General features: G+C 41.8%; 1 protein-coding gene across 1 annotated transcript in view; it reads right to left on the reverse strand.

Annotated features, from left to right (window-relative positions):
- Positions 1-2,730: 2,730 nt before the first annotated feature.
- The window catches only part of CAMLG (calcium modulating ligand), a 33,773-nt gene continuing 18,656 nt past the window's right edge, over positions 2,731-17,847 (reverse strand). Inside the window, exon 4 of the mRNA XM_072145853.1 lies at positions 2,731-3,010. Coding sequence (XP_072001954.1) covers positions 2,819-3,010 — 192 coding nt within the window. The 3' untranslated portion in view covers positions 2,731-2,818. The remainder of the gene's footprint in view (positions 3,011-17,847) is intronic.

A 17,847-nucleotide genomic window follows, 5' to 3' on the forward strand; every position in this document is an offset into this window, starting at 1 on the left:
ATCATTACCACAGGACGCTTGTGGGATATGCAGTAACTCCCGCACATTTTATATACAAAACCTTTTGTTTCTTTGTGCAATCTCTCCAGCGGAGGTGGTCGTATCCAATGACACAGTCTTGTTGCTAAGGGACCATATGACTACATTTATGAGAGATTATCTTCACACGGGTAAATTATTTTGAATAACATCTAATTGAAGAAATGTATATATACATATGGCAGATTAATGAAACTAAATGTGAATGCCCAGACAAAAATACCCCTTTAAGTCTCTGAGCCGAGTGGGCTTAAATGAGGGTTTTACGTTTGCCGCTTTTCTACATTTCAGCGTCTCTCTACATGCTTTATTGTTTACCTGTTTAATACGTACTATATACACCATGTCATGCTGCTCCATATTTGGGGTAAGCCTTTTGTTTGTCTAGAGTCCACTTATGATTCTGTCCCCCTGAACTATCTGATGGGTCCCCAATATAATGGTATATCTTCCCTAAGTCCCGGTAGGCATGGTGGTTATGGTATATATGGTTACTGTTGCCTATAAAAGTGTGTCATCTCTTAATACTGATATGCTTTGATAGCTATATGATGATGTTATAGGCCTGGTATGCATAATGGATAGCTTATGATAACAACCATGACTATATGGTAATTTATCTGACACTTAATGCCAGTCCTGCCGATATGATAGCTTAAAACAATGGTACCAGTGGCTGTAGGCTGTGGATTCCACATTATATAGTCACCCGTTAGAGTTTAAATCCACAGACATGCGTAGTAAAACCTATATTTACCTAAACTAGATCTAAGTCAGCTGCACGGTATTTACATACCAAGACCATCGTTTCACCCTTTCAGGACCTGGCCCTTTTTTGTTTTTTCATTTTCATTTTTTACTCCCCATGATCAAAAATCCATAACTTTTTTATTTTTCCATGTACAGAGCTGTGTGACGGCTTATTTTCTGCGTAACAAATTGCACTTCATAGAGATGGTATTGAATATTCCATGCCGTGTACTAGGAAGCGGGAAAAAAATTCCAAATGCAGTGAAATTGGTAAAAAAACGCATTTGTGCCGCCTTCTTGTGGGCTTGGATGTTACGGATTTCACTGTGCGCCCCAAATGACATGTCTACTTTATTCTTTGGGTCGGTACGATTACGGGGATACCAAATTTGTATAGGTTTTATAATGTTTTCATACATTTAAAAAAATTAAAACCTCCTGTACAAAAAATTTTTTGGGGATTTTGCCATCTTCTAGCGCTAATAACTTTTTTATACTTTGGTGTACTGAGCTGTGAGTGGTGTCGTTTTTTGCGGATTTTGATGACGTTTACAATGTTATCAATTTTAGGACTGTACGACCTTGTGATCACTTTTTATAGAATTTTTTAATTTTTTTAAATGACAAAAAAAGTGCCATTTTCGAATTTGGGCGCGATTTTCCGTTACGGGATTAAACACAGTGAAAAACCGTTATCATATTTTGATAGATCGGGCATTTTCGGACGCGGCGATACCTAATGTGTTTATGATTTTTACTGTTTATTTATATTTATATCAGTTCTAGGGAAAGGGGGGTGATTTGAGTTTTTAGGGTTTTTTATTATAATTTTTTTTCTTTTAACTTTTTTTTATTTTTATTTTTAGTACTTTTCAGACTCCCTAGGGTACTTTAACCCTAGGGGGTCTGCACGATCCTATCATATACTGCCATACTACAGTATGGCAGTATATGGGGATTTTACTCCTCATACATTACAATGTGCTGATAGCACATTGTAATGCATGGGTTAACCAGAAGTAGCCTCGGGTCTTCGCGAGACCCGAGGTTACCATGGCGACGGATCGCCGCTCCCCGATGACGTCACGGGGAGCGGCGATCCTCGAAAAGATGGCGGCGCCCACGCGCCGCCATGCCTTTGAAGCCGCCGGCAGCATTGCCGGCGGCGATCGAGGTGAAAACACCCGCGATCGGTGCTAGCACCGATCGCGGGTGTTACCGGTAAGCCTTTGCTGCAATATGCAGCAAAGACTTACCGGCTATGGAGAGGGCTCAGCGCGTGAGCCCTCTCCATGCACCCGCGGCCGACCCGTGACGTGCTATTACGTCACGGGTCGTGAAAGGGTTAAAGGAAATCTACGTTTTGATTTCATGCATTATGTACCAAACATACCTTGAGTATTCTGTATCTACACTGATGCAGCAGCATATCTTGTTTATGATAGTTCAGGCAGAAGTCAGTGATTACATCATTCTCCTGCAAAGTGTAAGAAGAGAAGCGCTGAGCCAGCCATAGGAGCGACAGAGACCCATTATCATGAATTTTATAATTGTTTTTTCAACAAAACCAGTCATCTCACTGGATTATGTACCAGTGTAGCTACAGCATTCTAAAGTTATGTTTGGTTCATAATGCATGAAATCCAACAGTAAATTTTCTTTAACTGCGTAGGCATGTGCTAAGCTCTAGGACCATTGGGAGCCGGGTATTCACCTATGAGAAGTCACAATGATGAGATTAAGATGTTGCTGCTTGCCACACGATTTGATTGGGTATATTTTATGCCAATCTTGTAGCAAGCCTCTATTAATGCATCTCCTATAGGGGAAAACTATTTGCCCCCTTTTCAATAGTTAATAGCCTCTACAGTGGGAGTTATCTTTATTATTCCTTTCCTGCATCATGCCCCCCCATCAAAAAGTAAAATCAAAGAATGCCAATTATTTTCCAGTTTATAATACTTTATTTAGACTCAACATAATAAATTGTCCTGCACAGAAATAGTCTCCTTTATGAAAGATTAAATAATCATTGATTTTCTGTACCAAAATATAAAAGAAGTTCATGACAGAAGATAAAAGTAAAGAAGTAAACGCATAGCTCAGTAAAAACTTCCACCATCTTTCCATATGTATCCAATGAACGACTTATCACCTCTGAAGGAATTCCAGACAAAAGAAGAGCTGCAGTAAGGACAGTTGTTTTAGTCTTCTTCTCACCCTTGAAGAAAAAAGGAAATATGGTAAAATAATGAAACCCTTCAAATCGTTTATAGACCTAAAAACATATATCATATTATATCATTTGTATACAATATTATGGAAGTAACAAGCTTTTCCTATTCAGGGTGTTAGTGGCTGTAATAACACAACCCGGCACTGGCACTTTCTGGACCTTATGTCCTGCAATATCTTTCTGACATGCCAATGTAGAGGGAGCACCGTGAATGACTGCCGTGAAAACACAATACGGTGGCCATTAAAGGGAACCTACCACTTGATCCCGGCCGAAATGACCTCCTCACATCTTTACCACTGACCCCAAGACATATTTCTTTTAGGGACACAAACCAATAGTTTAGGCAAAAAAAGTATTCTATAATCTTACGTCACCCTGGCAATTCTGCTCACTTCCGATATTTAATTATGCAAGCCCCAACTTCTTGCGCATGTGCAGTCACTGAATCTTGTGCAGCCGTCCGCGACACAATGCAGTCACCGGCTCTCGGTCCAAGGAGTAGAAACACAACAAAGATGGGGCGTGCATAGTTAAATATCAGAGGTGTGGGGAATTGCCAGGGTAATGTAAGTGAAGCGCCGAAGCCACATTTCTATAGATTATAGAATACTTTTTTTGCCTAAACTATCGGTTTGTGTCCCTAAACAAAATATGTCCTGGGGTCAGTGGTATAGAGCCGAGAGGGTGGTGTGAGGAGGTCATTTAGGCCAGGATCAAGTGGTAGGTTTCCTTTAAGGGATAAAAAGTTGATTAAGGACGCATCAAAGGTCTTTCTGTAACTAAGGGTCGTCTGTAAGTTAATGCTGATAATATAAAGATTTGTACGCCATGGCTGCAATGATCTACATAGCGTTATCTGAGGTGTCTGCAATGAAGCTTTATCTAATTGTTGTTCACATAAAAATCCAAAATTTTGGGACAAATAATTTTTTTTTTTTTTACTGGAGTTATACATACGTGTTCCATAAGCCAATTTCACAACTCTGTGCCTCCTTTGTATCTGTCTTTAAGGATCTCTCCTCAGGCTGCTAAAAAACCTTATAAATTTTTGGAAGAAACTTTAAGCCTTTCCCGCTGAGGTCCTTTTTCATTTTTGCGTTCTTTCTCCTCAAATATCCCCCACAGCACAATTTGCTATATAAAAAATATGTACGGACTTGGCATAGATGGTTTCAAACAATCATAAAATGAATTATTCAATCTACTCACATAAAAAATAATGTGCATATTACAAATCCACGAGGACGCCAGTCATAACCCTACCCAGGGTTTTTGCCTCACAGCTTCTTCCGGGGCATGGCCGTCTACGCCATGTCTGAACATATCTTTTCGATATAGCAAATTGCTGCAATTCTTTCTCCTCAAATATCCTCCATATTTCGGTTTCGTGTCTGAATGGCATCTTATTCTTATTGAAGCTTTTGGTTGTATCATTTTATCGGTTACAAGAGACAGTTTTATATGCGTGCCGAAGGAGAAAGAGAATTGAAGAGAATTATAGATTTGTGAGCCCTGGTCATACTGCATTTGGATCTTTTGAAATCATGAAAAAGCAAACAAAACAATCTTAACTCGGCAAATTAAAGCGTTCTGAAAGGTATTATCGAATATAGTGACACGTCTAAGATTTGAAAAATCTTAAAGGGGTTAAGAAAGGAAGCCATATGTTTACACTGGAAGGTGAAGACAAACAAAAACATGGAAATTATAATCCACAATGAAGCACTATGACTTATGGGTTTAAGTGAGAAAAATTACCTAAATGATGTGAAATTTTAATGCAATTGTAACCTTCTCTTTTTACCATCTTCTTATTTATGGAAGATTGTTGTAGGAAAGATATCCAAGGAACATTCTACTCAGACAAGGAAGTTGTTGTTAGCACTCTTCCAAGTGTTTGGGATGAATCTTCCAGAGACTTCCATGGAGATCATGATGGAGTGAAGGGGCCATAACACACAGCTTCTGCTCTGCAGACTTATGTTGCTAATGTAAACAACTGATGTTATGCAAGACCACTGTGTATATTATTTTGTAAATTAGTCTCAGTCTACCAGTATCCACTCTGCTGTACCCCTGTAAACATCACAGTAATAAACTTCAACCTGAGCAAGCCTTCTTGGATCTTTATATTGCATTTACTCCAGAATGTTATAAAGTGATCAGCTTAATGGCAAAGTCAATATTTGTTTAGAAAATGAGCACATTTCAACTTCATTGCATGCCTGCCTTAACCCTTTCAGGACCTTGCCCGTTTTTGTTTTTTCATTTTCATTTTTTACTCCCCATGATCAAAAATCCATAACTTTTTTACTTTTCCATGTACAGAGCTGTGTGATGGCTTATTTTCTGCGTAACAAATTGCACTTCATAGAGATGGTATTGAATATTCCATGCCGTGTACTAGGAAGCGGGAAAAAAATTCCAAATGCAGTGAAATTGGTAAAAAAACGCATTTGTGCCGTCTTCTTGTGGGCTTGGATCTTACGGATTTCACTGTGCGCCCCAAATGACAGGACTACTTTATTCTTTGGGTCTGTGCGATTACGGGGATACCAAATTTGTATAGGTTTTATAATGTTTTCATACATTTAAAAAAATTAAAACCTCCTGTACAAAATTTTTTTGGGGGATTTTGCCATCTTCTGGCGCTAATAACTTTTTTATACTTTGGTGTACTGAGCTGTGGGTGGTGTCGTTTTTTGGGGATTTTGATGACATTTACAATGTTATCAATTTTAGGACTGTTCGACCTTGTGATCACTTTTTATAGAATTTTTTAATTTTTTTAAATGACAAAAAAAGTGCCATTTTCGACTTTGAGCGCGATTTTCCGTTACAGGATTAAACGCAGTGAAAAAACGTTATCATATTTTGATAGATCGGGCATTTTCGGACGCGGCGATACCTAATGTGTTTATGATTTTTACTGTTTAATTATATTTATATCAGTTCTAGGGAAAGGGGGGTGATTTGAGTTTTTAGGGTTTTTTATTATAATTTTTTTTTTTTGTAACTTTTTTTTATTTTTATTTTCAGTACTTTTCAGACTCCCTAGGGTACTTTAACCCTAGGGTGTCTGCACGATCCTATCATATACTGCCATACTACAGTATGGCAGTATATGGGGATTTTACTACTCATACATTACAATGTGCTGATAGCACATTGTAATGCATGGGTTAACCCGAAGTAGCCTCGGGTCTTCGTGAGACCCGAGGTTACCATGGCGACGGATCGCCACTCCCCGATGAAGTCACGGGGAGCGGCGATCCTCGGAAAGATGGCGGCGCCCACGCGCCGCCATCCTTTTGAAGCCGCCGGCAGCATTGCCGGCGGCGATCGAGGTGAAAACACCCGCGATCGGTGCTAGCACCGATCGCGGGTGTTACCGGTAAGCCTTTGCTGCAATATGCAGCAAAGACTTACCGGCTATGGAGAGGGCTCAGCGCGTGAGCCCTCTCCATGCACCCGCGGCCGACCCGTGACGTGCTATTACGTCACGGGTCGTGAAAGGGTTAAAAGGAGCAGCTAATGTCGTTTCAGTGATTGCTCCATTAACACAGGTGTGGTTGTTGATGAGCACAGGGCTGGAGATCAATCTGTCATGATTCAGTAAGAATCACACGATTGTAGACGTAAGATCCAAGACTACATAGCCGACTCAGGATTACCTACGATGACGGGTGAGGAAGCGGAAGTGCTGGAATCCCCTGTAACAGGTCTAGAATTTAAAGCTGCAATGCAAGCGACACAAACCGGCAAAGCCCCGGGACCGGACGGCTTTTCTCTGCCCTATTATAAAACATTTGCGAACTTGCTTGAACCTCATTGGACGAAGGCCTATAATGCCGTGGCTGCTGGCTCGCCTCTCCCGCAGGAGGCTTTACAAGCTACAATCACAGTTTTAGCTAAACCGGGGAAACATGCGACTCAGTGTGCCAGTTACAGACCAATCTCATTATTAAACCAAGATCTCAAACTCTTCTCGAAGGTCTTCTCGAAAAGATATATTCACCCGGACCAGGCAGGGTTTGTATTAGGGAGAGAGGCCAGAGACAATACCACTAGGGCAATTAACCTGATTTACAAAGCGCAAATGGAAAAGATGCCTCTCATGCTTCTCTCTACAGATGCTGAGAAGGCATTTGACAGGGTCAGCTGGCCATTCATGTCTGAAACACTTAGACACTTTGGACTGCGTAATCACATGTTGTCCTGGATACTGTCTCTGTACTCCTCCCCCTCAGCTTCGGTTCGGGTGAATGGCTTATTGTCAGAAAGTTTTAACATTCGGAATGGCACGAGACAGGGCTGCCCTCTGTGCCCATTACTTTTTGTACTCTCCCTGGAACCCTTTCTGCGCAGAGTCCGGGCTAATCAAGATATCTCCGGCATCCCGACTCCAGACTCCTCCCAAAAAATAGCGGCATATGCTGATGATCTACTCTTTTTTGTAAGTAACCCACAGGTTTCATTACCTAACCTCATGCAGGAATTACGTCTCTTCTCATCTTTATCCAATTTCCGGGTTAACTGGTCTAAGTCGGAAGCATTAAACATATCTCTAGCCGAACCTCTAAGAGAGACGCTCCAAGCATCTTTTAGATTCAAATGGGCAACAATTGGTATTAAATACCTTGGAATACACCTCCCGGCAGACTTATCTAAATTATATGCATTGAATTTCCCCCCGGTCCTTCAAAACATTCAAAGAGATTGTGGTAAATGGTCCAAATGACTTTTCTCATGGTTTGGAAAATGTGGCATTTTCAAAATGAACATTTTACCCCGTTTACTGTACCTATTTCAAGCAATTCCCATACCTGTTGCTTTTTTCCGATCATTGAATGCCATACAGCATAGCTTTATTTGGGCGGGGAAACCGGCCAGAATTAGTCGAAACACGCTGTTCAGGCCTAAAAGATCTGGGGGGATAGGTCTTCCTGATATCAAGAATTACTATAGTGCAACACACGTGGCAAGAGTTTTGGACTGGTGTTGCAACCAGAAGGAAAAGCCATGGGTACACCTTGAGCAATCTTTCACCCAAATACATTACAGATCCTTCCTTGGTTGGAACCCTCCAAAGTGGTATCCTTAAAGAAACACCCTACAGTAGGTCCCACCTTGATCATGTGCCAATCTCAAATTGTTCGAAACAGACTTATCCCATTGGAATCTCCTCTCACACCCATTCTTGGCCCGGACTTTCCTCCGGGTTGTGATGACCAGATTTTTAAGAAGTGAAGGGGAACAGGACAAATTTAGGGCAGAACACTTCATCAAAGACACAAATTGGATGACGAGTCAGGAGCTGTCAGGGATGACAGACCCCTGTACTCTTGGGGTGTGGAGGGTCAGTCAGCTGCAGCATTACTTGACCTCATTGTCTCATTGTCAGCAATTTAATAAAGAGAAGACCACTTTCGAATGCTTATGCAGCAACACAAATGGCTTGCGACATACCCTATCCCTAACATACTTATGCTTGATGTCAATCCCAAATGATCCGGGCCCTACTTTCCTCACACAAGCTTTGCCATAGTGCGACAATTAGTTCACGCTATCAGGAAGCAAGTTACAAATTGCTAGCAAGATGGTACAGGGTCCAGACTACATGCTATTTTTCCACAAGTCTCGGACATGTGTTGGAGGTGCGGAGAGACACAGGGTTCCTTTTTACACATCTTCTGGTCCTGCAATGTACTCACGCCATTTTGGCAAGACCTGGGGAGAGTTATCTCCACGCTGTGTGGAAATTCATTTAATTTGGAACCTTCCCTTCTCCTCTTCCATCATTGCGATATGTCCGCACGAGGCTATAAGAGATCTTTGCTACGTTTCCTGGTCATCGCTGCGAGATCCTGCATTCCTATACTGTGGAAGCAAACTGCCCCGCCGTCAATGTCAATGTGGGTCACAAAGGTCAATGACCTGATGCACATGGAAGATCTTACTTCCTCGGTTCATGGAACCCATGAAAAATTTTACAAAACGTGGCAACCCTGGATTCAGTTTAAACAGTCTCCTGAATACATAAGGCTGCTATAAAATTATATAACTATAAAATCTTGAACACAAAAACATCTTTCTGGACGAGACCCACGACCAGGATTCCCTTCCTAAGCTACCCCACCCCACCTTTTTCCTATTATTTCTTTTTCTCTTCTAACCCCTCTTTTCTGCGATGTTTTAAGTTCAGTTTGAGTACTGTGGTAGTCTGCCGAGATCCACAGACTGGCTGAACGAGTTCTGATACATTTGTAAACAGACAGACAAGTGAGTCAGGCGGGAATGTAGACTTTATTTTCTTCCAATTCAATTACATAGACATAGAAGACAATGGTTCTTGATAATGTTTTTCTTTTTCTTGTGTGTAACCTACAAAGACCCTGACCTTCATTGTAAGTAAGAATATGAAGGATGATTTGTAATCATTTGCTTTCCTGTACCTTGACTTGCCGTTTGTCATTAATAAACAAAATTATAAAAAAAAGTAAGAATCACACCACTGGACACTTTAAAAGGAGGCTGGTGCTTGGCATCATTGTTTCTCTTCTGTTAACCATGGTTATCTCTAAAGAAGTTTGGATTTGGAGCATATATCCCAGCCCCATTGTTTCAGTCACAGGGTCCTTCTTGTCGCGTTGGTTAAAGCGCCCTATTTAGCTGCAAACCGAATACCCTCAGTGGAGGCACCTGCTAGGAAAGCAGTGGCGGATCTCAAAAGTGGGATACTTTCAAGGAGAGCAGCTCCGGGAGTTCCCTCCCAGATGTGAAACTCTAGTTCCTTTAGCCAGAAAAAGAGTTCTTGCTACTGAAGTGGTGGACAGATTGGACTTAAGGCTGAGCATGGAAGTCTCCCAGGCTTTTTTTTTTTTTTAAGAAGAGCGTCAGACTTCCTGTCCACTGGATCCTTGAGCTGCGCCAAACCCTCAAAGGGAAGGTCAGTCTTCTTGACTACTTTACTCACCTGGACGTTTACCTTAGGGAAGGAGTCCCAATTCTTAGAGACTTCCTGGTCAAAGACGAGACGTCTCCTAAAATTCTTAGATCCTTCCAATCCTCTGTGATCAACCCCTTTAAGGTATCATTCACTGGAAAGACCAGTTGTTTCTTGGCTCTAAGACCGCCAAACAGCTTGCCTTCCTGACACAGAGGGAACCTCGTCTTCAATCTTAAGGGTATCACATATAGCCTACAAGAGATTATCTTGCTTATCAACGTGTAACAAGTGGCGGAATTCTAGCTTTTGATTCAAATCCTGAGAATCCTGATCCTCCTTGTCAGCAAAAGAACATGAAGGAGCCTCTGAATCACAGTCCTCTTCACCAGAGGAGGAAATGACAGCAAGTCTGTTTTTTTCGGAGGGGGATCTTTCTGTGCTGCCGTAGAAACAGATGAGACCACCTTTTCTTCAATAAAGGATTTGAACTCGTCCTTACAGGACGTCTCCTCTTCACGCATTAAATTCTCAATACAGAACCTGCATATAGGTTTCTTTTGAGTCTGGCATGGAATGAAGACACATATTGCATTTTCTACCAGTGGTCCTACTCTTCTCAGATCGGTAAGACTTGCTAGCATTTTTGGATCTTTCAGATCTGTCTTCTTTACCTTTCTCCTTAGACCCTTAGTATCTTCCTTACCTCCACCTAAGGAGGGAGGTCTAACTTGGAGTTCTAATAAACAGAGTGAAATACATTAGAACATGCCATACAGCACCACTTACATGAACAGGCAGGTGGAGTAGACCCAAGTCTGCCAACGGAGGACCAGGGAAGGACAAGCCAACCGTGGACCCGATCTGGCGGGGAACTACGACCTGCAGAGGCCGGCATAACCACAGGTAAGCCTGTGATGTGTGTGTGTGTGTGTCCCCCCCCCCCCCCCCCCGTAGGGACAGGAAGAACACTGACGGGAAGGTGCGGGTGGGAGGCCTTAAACCGTCAAGGGGCATCCTCCAATTGGGCCCTCATGGGAGGACGTTATGAAAACAAGGTTTCCCTTTATATACATTACCTAACCCTCGCTAGTGGTAATGGCTGATAATGTAAGGTGCTTGAATGAAGCGTCTCCAATGACATGAAATCAGCTAAGCTACTAAACCACTCTGTGTACCAGGGGTGCAAAACCTGCGGCCCACTGACCCTCAGGGTGCGGCCCCCACCCTGCTGCCTGCAGCTTCTAGTGCAGCAGTAGGGCTGAGATTTTATTCAGTTTTTGCCGCAAATCACAGCAAAATGGTAATAAAGAAAGTGTGCAGTAAGCACACAGTGCTGCAGGACCTTCCCTGCTGTATGTATAGAGGAGACACTCAAAGACCTGTGCTTTTGTCATCGTCACATGACCGTTCAGCTTCTCCGCATTACAGCCTTTTGCGGAATAGGGCTGCTCAGTGCTCACAGTGAGGAGAGGGGAACTAGAAATGAGGGCAGCGGGGGGGCTACAACTGGGAGCAGCACTAGAACTGGGGAAGCATGGGGGGGGCTAGAACTGGGGGCAGTAGGTAGGGAGAACTGGGGTAGGAGAGTGCTGTCTGAGTTAGGAGAGAGAAGAGAAGACCTGGGGTAGGCTAGGTGTCTGTGGAAGGGGGGGGGGAGGTAGCAGTTTTATAGTAGTTATATTCTTGTACATAGGGGGCAGTATTATAGTAGTTATACCAAAAAAAGTATATGAATTTGGTGTATGGTCACCCTTGGGTGGTATCCTCGGATTGTGCAGCGCAATGGTAAAAGCAGAAAAGGATGTAGCCTTCAGGACCAGCTTATTAAATCAAAAGTTGATCCTTCGTTTATTAGTTATGCCATAAAGAGATAAAAAAAAAGTTGAATATTTATAAAAAAAAGAAAAAAAAAGTGTACACAAACTTATAATGGTGAACTTTTTATAAGCTGGTGTCGAGGCTACATCATTTTCTGCTATTATAGTAGTTCTATTCTCATAAATAGGGGGTAGTATTATAGTAGTTTAATTCTTGTACATGGGAGCAGTTGTATAGAAGTTATATTCTTTTTATCTCAGGCAGAAAAAAGGATAGAATCGGCCCTCCCCGTTTCTGGGGAGTATTTGTTCTGTAATATGGTTTTTGGCACATCTAGGGTTGTGGTTAATAGTCAATGGGCGGAAATGCTTTCAGAGCATTTCTCCCTTCTACGTGTGCTGAGACTTTCTGTTTTGCTGTCGGGATTACATGAGGCAGAGGGAAGGGGGGGGTGGGGGGGTATGCCAAGGAGGAGCAGAGGGGCAGGGTAAGACAATCTAACAGCCTGTGACTCTGCAGCACAAAAGAGCTCAGAGAACTGCCCCAGAAGTCTTTCAGAACCATTAGCAAAATTTGGAAAAGTTCATTTTAGTAGGAGCGAGGCAATGGATAAAACAAATCTAATAAGATAAATCAATACAATTTCAAATGGCGTAACAAAAAAAATAAAACAGAGTAGACAATTTAGAGTATGGTTGAACTTTGAAGGAATATTGTGGGCAACCCCTTCCCCCACAATAAATAAGAAAAGATGATTAAAAATACGTAATACACCTGCGCTGTCCTAGTACCGTATTTTTCGGCCTATAAGGCGGACCAAAAATCCTTTAATTTTCTCAGACATCAAAGGTGCGCCTTATAGGCCAGTGCGCCTTATATATGAACTTATACAGAAATGTGCTAAAAACAAGATGTACTGTACATTTACCAGTGTTTAATAGCTCCAACCCCAGAAATGTCCTGCACCTTCCCACACAGTATATAGGGTCCCTAGCTCCTGAAGTGCCCTGGCACCACAACTAACATTGTGCCCATCCTGCCCTCCCCTAGCACGGAGAGATCGGAGCTGCCATAGTGCCGAACACAGGCAATCATCATCATCATCAGTAACCAATCCCCCATACCTGACAGCCCTGTAACAGGGGAAAGAGAAGGAGCCACAGGGAACCCCACAGGAATAACACCCTGGCTGAGGAGGGAAGGAGAAGGGGCAGAGGGAGACCGCTTAACCCCTGCTGCATCACCCTGCATTAACCCCCAGCAGCCATACCTCTGAGATCGGAGCTCTCTGACACGCTGAAGACAAGTTTCCCGGGAAGTGTAGTTGGCTTGAACTGTGCACAGGTCTGCCACCTGCTGGTCATTTTTAGGTACTGCATTTGATCCTGCGCCTTATACTCCAGTGCGCCTTATATATGAACCTAGATGTCTTAGCAGGCATTTATTAGAGGTGCGCCTTATATTCCGGTGCGCCTTATAGGCCGAAAAATACGGTAATATAAATGATAGTTAACATAGTACCTGCGATGGAGCCTGAAAACTCTCAGATGGTAATTGTATCCAGTCCAAATTCCTGTTATTCACCTGAATGATCCAAAGAGGTTTCTGCAGCCAAGAAATTGGCATATAGATCAGGTCCTACAAGTGGTGCACTTTGAATAAGTCAGCAACCATGCGGGGCAGCCCCAGCCGGTGGCTGCAGCCTGCTAAACAGTTCCGTTGGAGTGACGTCACTCAATCTACGGATCGTCCAAAGGAAGGACGCAAGTCCATCAAGTCCAACCTTTAAGAATTAAATAAATGTCGTTTTCCTCATAACCCGTGATATTTTTTCTCTCCAGAAAGCCATCCAGGCCTCTCTTGAACAAGTGCATAGAGTCTGCCATAACAACCTCCTGCAGCAGAGAGTTCCATAGTATTAAAAATAGAACAAATAAATTAATAAATAACAATCATTATATATTTCCTCCGTTGCATCTTTACTATACTATAAGTGATTTGCATGTAAATCTCTCCCACTAATGTATAGTTATACTTCTAAACTGACTAAGTTATCCAATAGGCGAGAGTATATAAAATATGAAAATATAAAATATGCCCAAATTTAGGATGGAATGAAACGTTAAGCGAACTCAGTCCATTTCTAGACGATACCTATGTTTACAAAGGAAAAGCATGTAGACAGTCCTGTAAAAGCATGTAAACAGTTTTGTGTGGAACTGCATGTTCCTACTCAGAGTTTGTTCGTCAAGGTGCTGGGTAAAGGAAAGGATAAAATAGAGATGTACACCGGCGTCCCAGAGTCTCATTCATGTAGAACCCAATCCTTTAATGTAGAGCCCAATCCTGTATCAGCAGGTTTGGGGCATGCAGGATGGATGTTTTTGGCACACCACAAGGATAAGACCACCTGGTTCCTGTATGCAGATGGTGTGCAGGTTCCCGATAATATGATCTTCTTATGTTGGACCGGCCGATCCTAGCTGTAGCAAAACTGGTGCTGCAAGATGTTCAAGTTCCTCAGTAGCAAAATACAAATGAATACCAGCCAACTCTAGATGCTTAGTACATGTTCACATTGTCCGAAGAGAAAGTTTTATATTCCTTTAGTTCTAGAGTGTATAGAAGTACAAAACAGTTAGAGAGATACATACGTATAGTTGTCATTTGATGACTAATGTATATATTATCTAAAGAACTAAAAAACACAAAGTGTGAGAAATAAAATACAAATGTATAGAAATATATATAAAATAAACAGATAAAATATAAACTAGTATCCACATACATGTATAGTATATAGCATATTTTAACCAGACCATTTCTGTGTATACAGTAGCTGTCCGGATAAAAGGTCCTATCAGAAATCAGAGTTAACCTTTTATAATATGATGTGGTCTGGTGATTATATGCTTTATACTATACATGTACGTGGATACTAGTTTAGATTTTATCTATTTATTTTATATACCGTATTTTCCGGACTATAAGGCGCACATAAAAGCCTTGGATTTCCTTGGAAATCCAAAGTGCGCCTTATAGTCCGGTGCGCCCTATAGGAGGGCAGCGGACCCTACTTACATAGGTCCTCGCTACTGGAGACAGCAGATCTCCAGCGGCAACTGAAGACCACGCGGCACGAACAACTTCTGCCGCGTCGGCCTGCAGTTCCCGCTGGAGATCTGCTGTCTCTGGTAGCAGGGACCTATGTAAGTATGCCATTCTCCACCTTCCCCGCGTTCCGCGTCTCGTCTCGGCGTCGCGTCTCGTCCCGTCGGGTCTCCGTCACGCCCCCGGACCCTGCGCCTTATAGTCCGATGCGCCTTATAATTCCATTATTACATATATAAGGCGCCTAATGGCCCGGAAAATACGGTATATTCCTATACATTTTTATTTGTATTTTATTTCGCACACTGTGTTTTTTAGTTCTTTGGATAGTATATACCTGGAAAATTATATAGATTTGTCATCAAATTACAACTATATGTATCTCTCGGTTTTGTACTACTATACACTCTAGAACTAAAGAAATACAACTTTCTCTTCTGACAATTTGAACATGTACTAAGCATCTAGAGTTTCATTGATGATCCGTTGCCAGTTTTTCCTTAGAACCAGGTCCATTACACATGTTCTATAATACCCCCAAAAAGAGGTGGAGTAAACTTATAACCCTTTCATGACCCGTGAGGTGCCACTACGTCACGGGTCGGCTGCGAGTGCTTGGAGAGGGCTCACGGGGCTGAGCCCTCTCCATAGTCGGCAAGTCTTTGCTGTATATCGCAGCAAATACTTACTGGTAACACCCGCACATCACCGCCAGCAAAGCTGCCGGCGGCTTCAAAAAGATGGTGCCGCCATCTTTTTGGAGATAATCGCTCCCTGTGACGTCTTCCGAGGCTGTCTCGTTTCAATCCATTCATTACAATGTGCGATTTGCACATTGTAATGAATGAGGAGGAAAATACCCATATACTGCCATACAGTAGTATGGCAGTATAAGGTAGGATCAATCAGACAACCTAGGGTTAAAGTACCCTAGGGAGTTGAAAAATAGTAAAAATGTTAAAAAAAAGAATAAAAAAAACCCCCTAAAAATGTAAATAACCCCCCTTTCCCTGGAATTGATATAAATATAAATAAACAGTAAAAATCAAACAGATTAGGTATCACCGCATCCGAAAATGTCCGTTCTATCAAAATATAATAACCGTTTTTCACTGCATTTAACCCCGTAAAGGAAAATAGCACTTTTTTGCCATTTTTGAAAAATATTTAAAAAAATCAATAAAAAGTGATCAAAAAGGCTGTACAGTTCTAAAAATCGTAGCATTGAAAACTTCATCAAAAGTCGCAAAAAAAGATACCACACACAGCACTGTACACCTAAGTATAAAAAAGTTATTATTGCCAGAAGATGGCAAAATTAAAAAAAAAAATTCTACACAAGCTTTTAATTTTTGTAAATGTATGAAAACATTATAAAACCTATACAAATTTGGTATCCCCGTGATCGCACCAACCCAAAGAATAAAGTAGATTTGTCATTTGTGGCGCACAAAGAATGCCGTAAAATCCAAGCCCACAAGAAAACGCAGCAAATACATTTTTTGTCACCATTTTCAATTTTTTTTTCCCGCTTCCCAGTAAACGGCATGGAATAATAAATACCATCACTATGAAGTGCAATTTTTACGCAGAAAACAGGCTGTCACACAGCTCTTTACAAAAAGTTATAGATTTTTGATTGTGGGTAGTGAAAAATAAAAAAATGAAAAAACAAATAAGAGCGAGGTCCTTAAATGGTTAACCACAAGCCCAGAGATGGCTGGTATTCATTTGTATTTTGCTACTGAGGAAGAAGTTAAGTTACTTCGAAACGCGTCTAGCCTTGAACACCTCGAAGCGTTAATTTTGCTAGATCGGCCGGTCCAACATAAGATCATATTATCAGGAACCTGCACAAAAAGAAAGGTTGTACTTACCATCTGCATACAGGAGCTAGGTCTTCTAAACCTTGTGGTGCACCAAAAAGCATCCATCCTGCATGCGCGAACCTGCTGATACACGCAGGCGCGCCGTCTTATTAAAGGATCGGGTTCTACACTAATGAGACTCCAGGACGCTGGTGCATATCTCTATTTCATCCTTGCCTTTACCCAGCGCCTTGACGAACTAAACGTGAGTAGGAAGATACAGTTCCACACAAAACTATAAAACTATGCTTTTCCTTTATAAACACAAGTATCTTCTAAAAACTGACTTTTTATACCATTGCAGGGAAAGATACAACAATTTGGTCATATTTTATATTTTACATAATTCATATTTTATATACTCTCACCTATTGGATAACCTAGTCAGATACAATTTAGGAGTATAAATATACATTAGTGGGAGAGATTTACATGCAAGTCACTTAAAGTATAGTAAAGATACAACTGAGGAAACATATAACGATTGTTAGTTATCCATTTATTTGTGTATTGTTTTATCCATTTCAATGTAGAGGTTTTATGCATTAAATATTATCATTATAAACATATCTTTACTTGTGCCAGTGTTCTATTTTCAAATTTTTTTTTACATTTTAGGCTATGGTGTGAGCCTATTTCTGAGCACAGTTCTGATATTCATATTTATCAGTTCCAGTCTCACTGCTCTTACATTAACCCTATAGCGCAATAAGACGTACCCTTACGTCTTACTGCGCATGGGGGAGTATGAAGAGGGCTCACGGGCTGAGCCCTCTTCATACTCACCGGGCATTTGCTTCATAATGAAGCAAACGCCCGTCGCTAGTAACCCTTTGATCGCCGCCGGCAAAGCTGCCGGCGGCATTAAAGAGCCGGCGGCGCGTGGGCGCCGCCATCTTGGCTACGATCGTCACTCCCCGTGACGTCACCGGGGAGCGGCGATCCGTTGCCATGACAGCCTGGGATCACACAAAGATCCGAGGCTGTCATGATCGAGGCTATCTATTACAATGTGCGATCTGCACATTGTAATAGATGGTATGCAAAATCCCCATATACTGCCATACTGTAGG

The sequence above is a fragment of the Engystomops pustulosus genome, chromosome 4 (assembly GCF_040894005.1).
Source record: "Engystomops pustulosus chromosome 4, aEngPut4.maternal, whole genome shotgun sequence".
Lineage (NCBI taxonomy): Eukaryota > Metazoa > Chordata > Amphibia > Anura > Leptodactylidae > Engystomops > Engystomops pustulosus.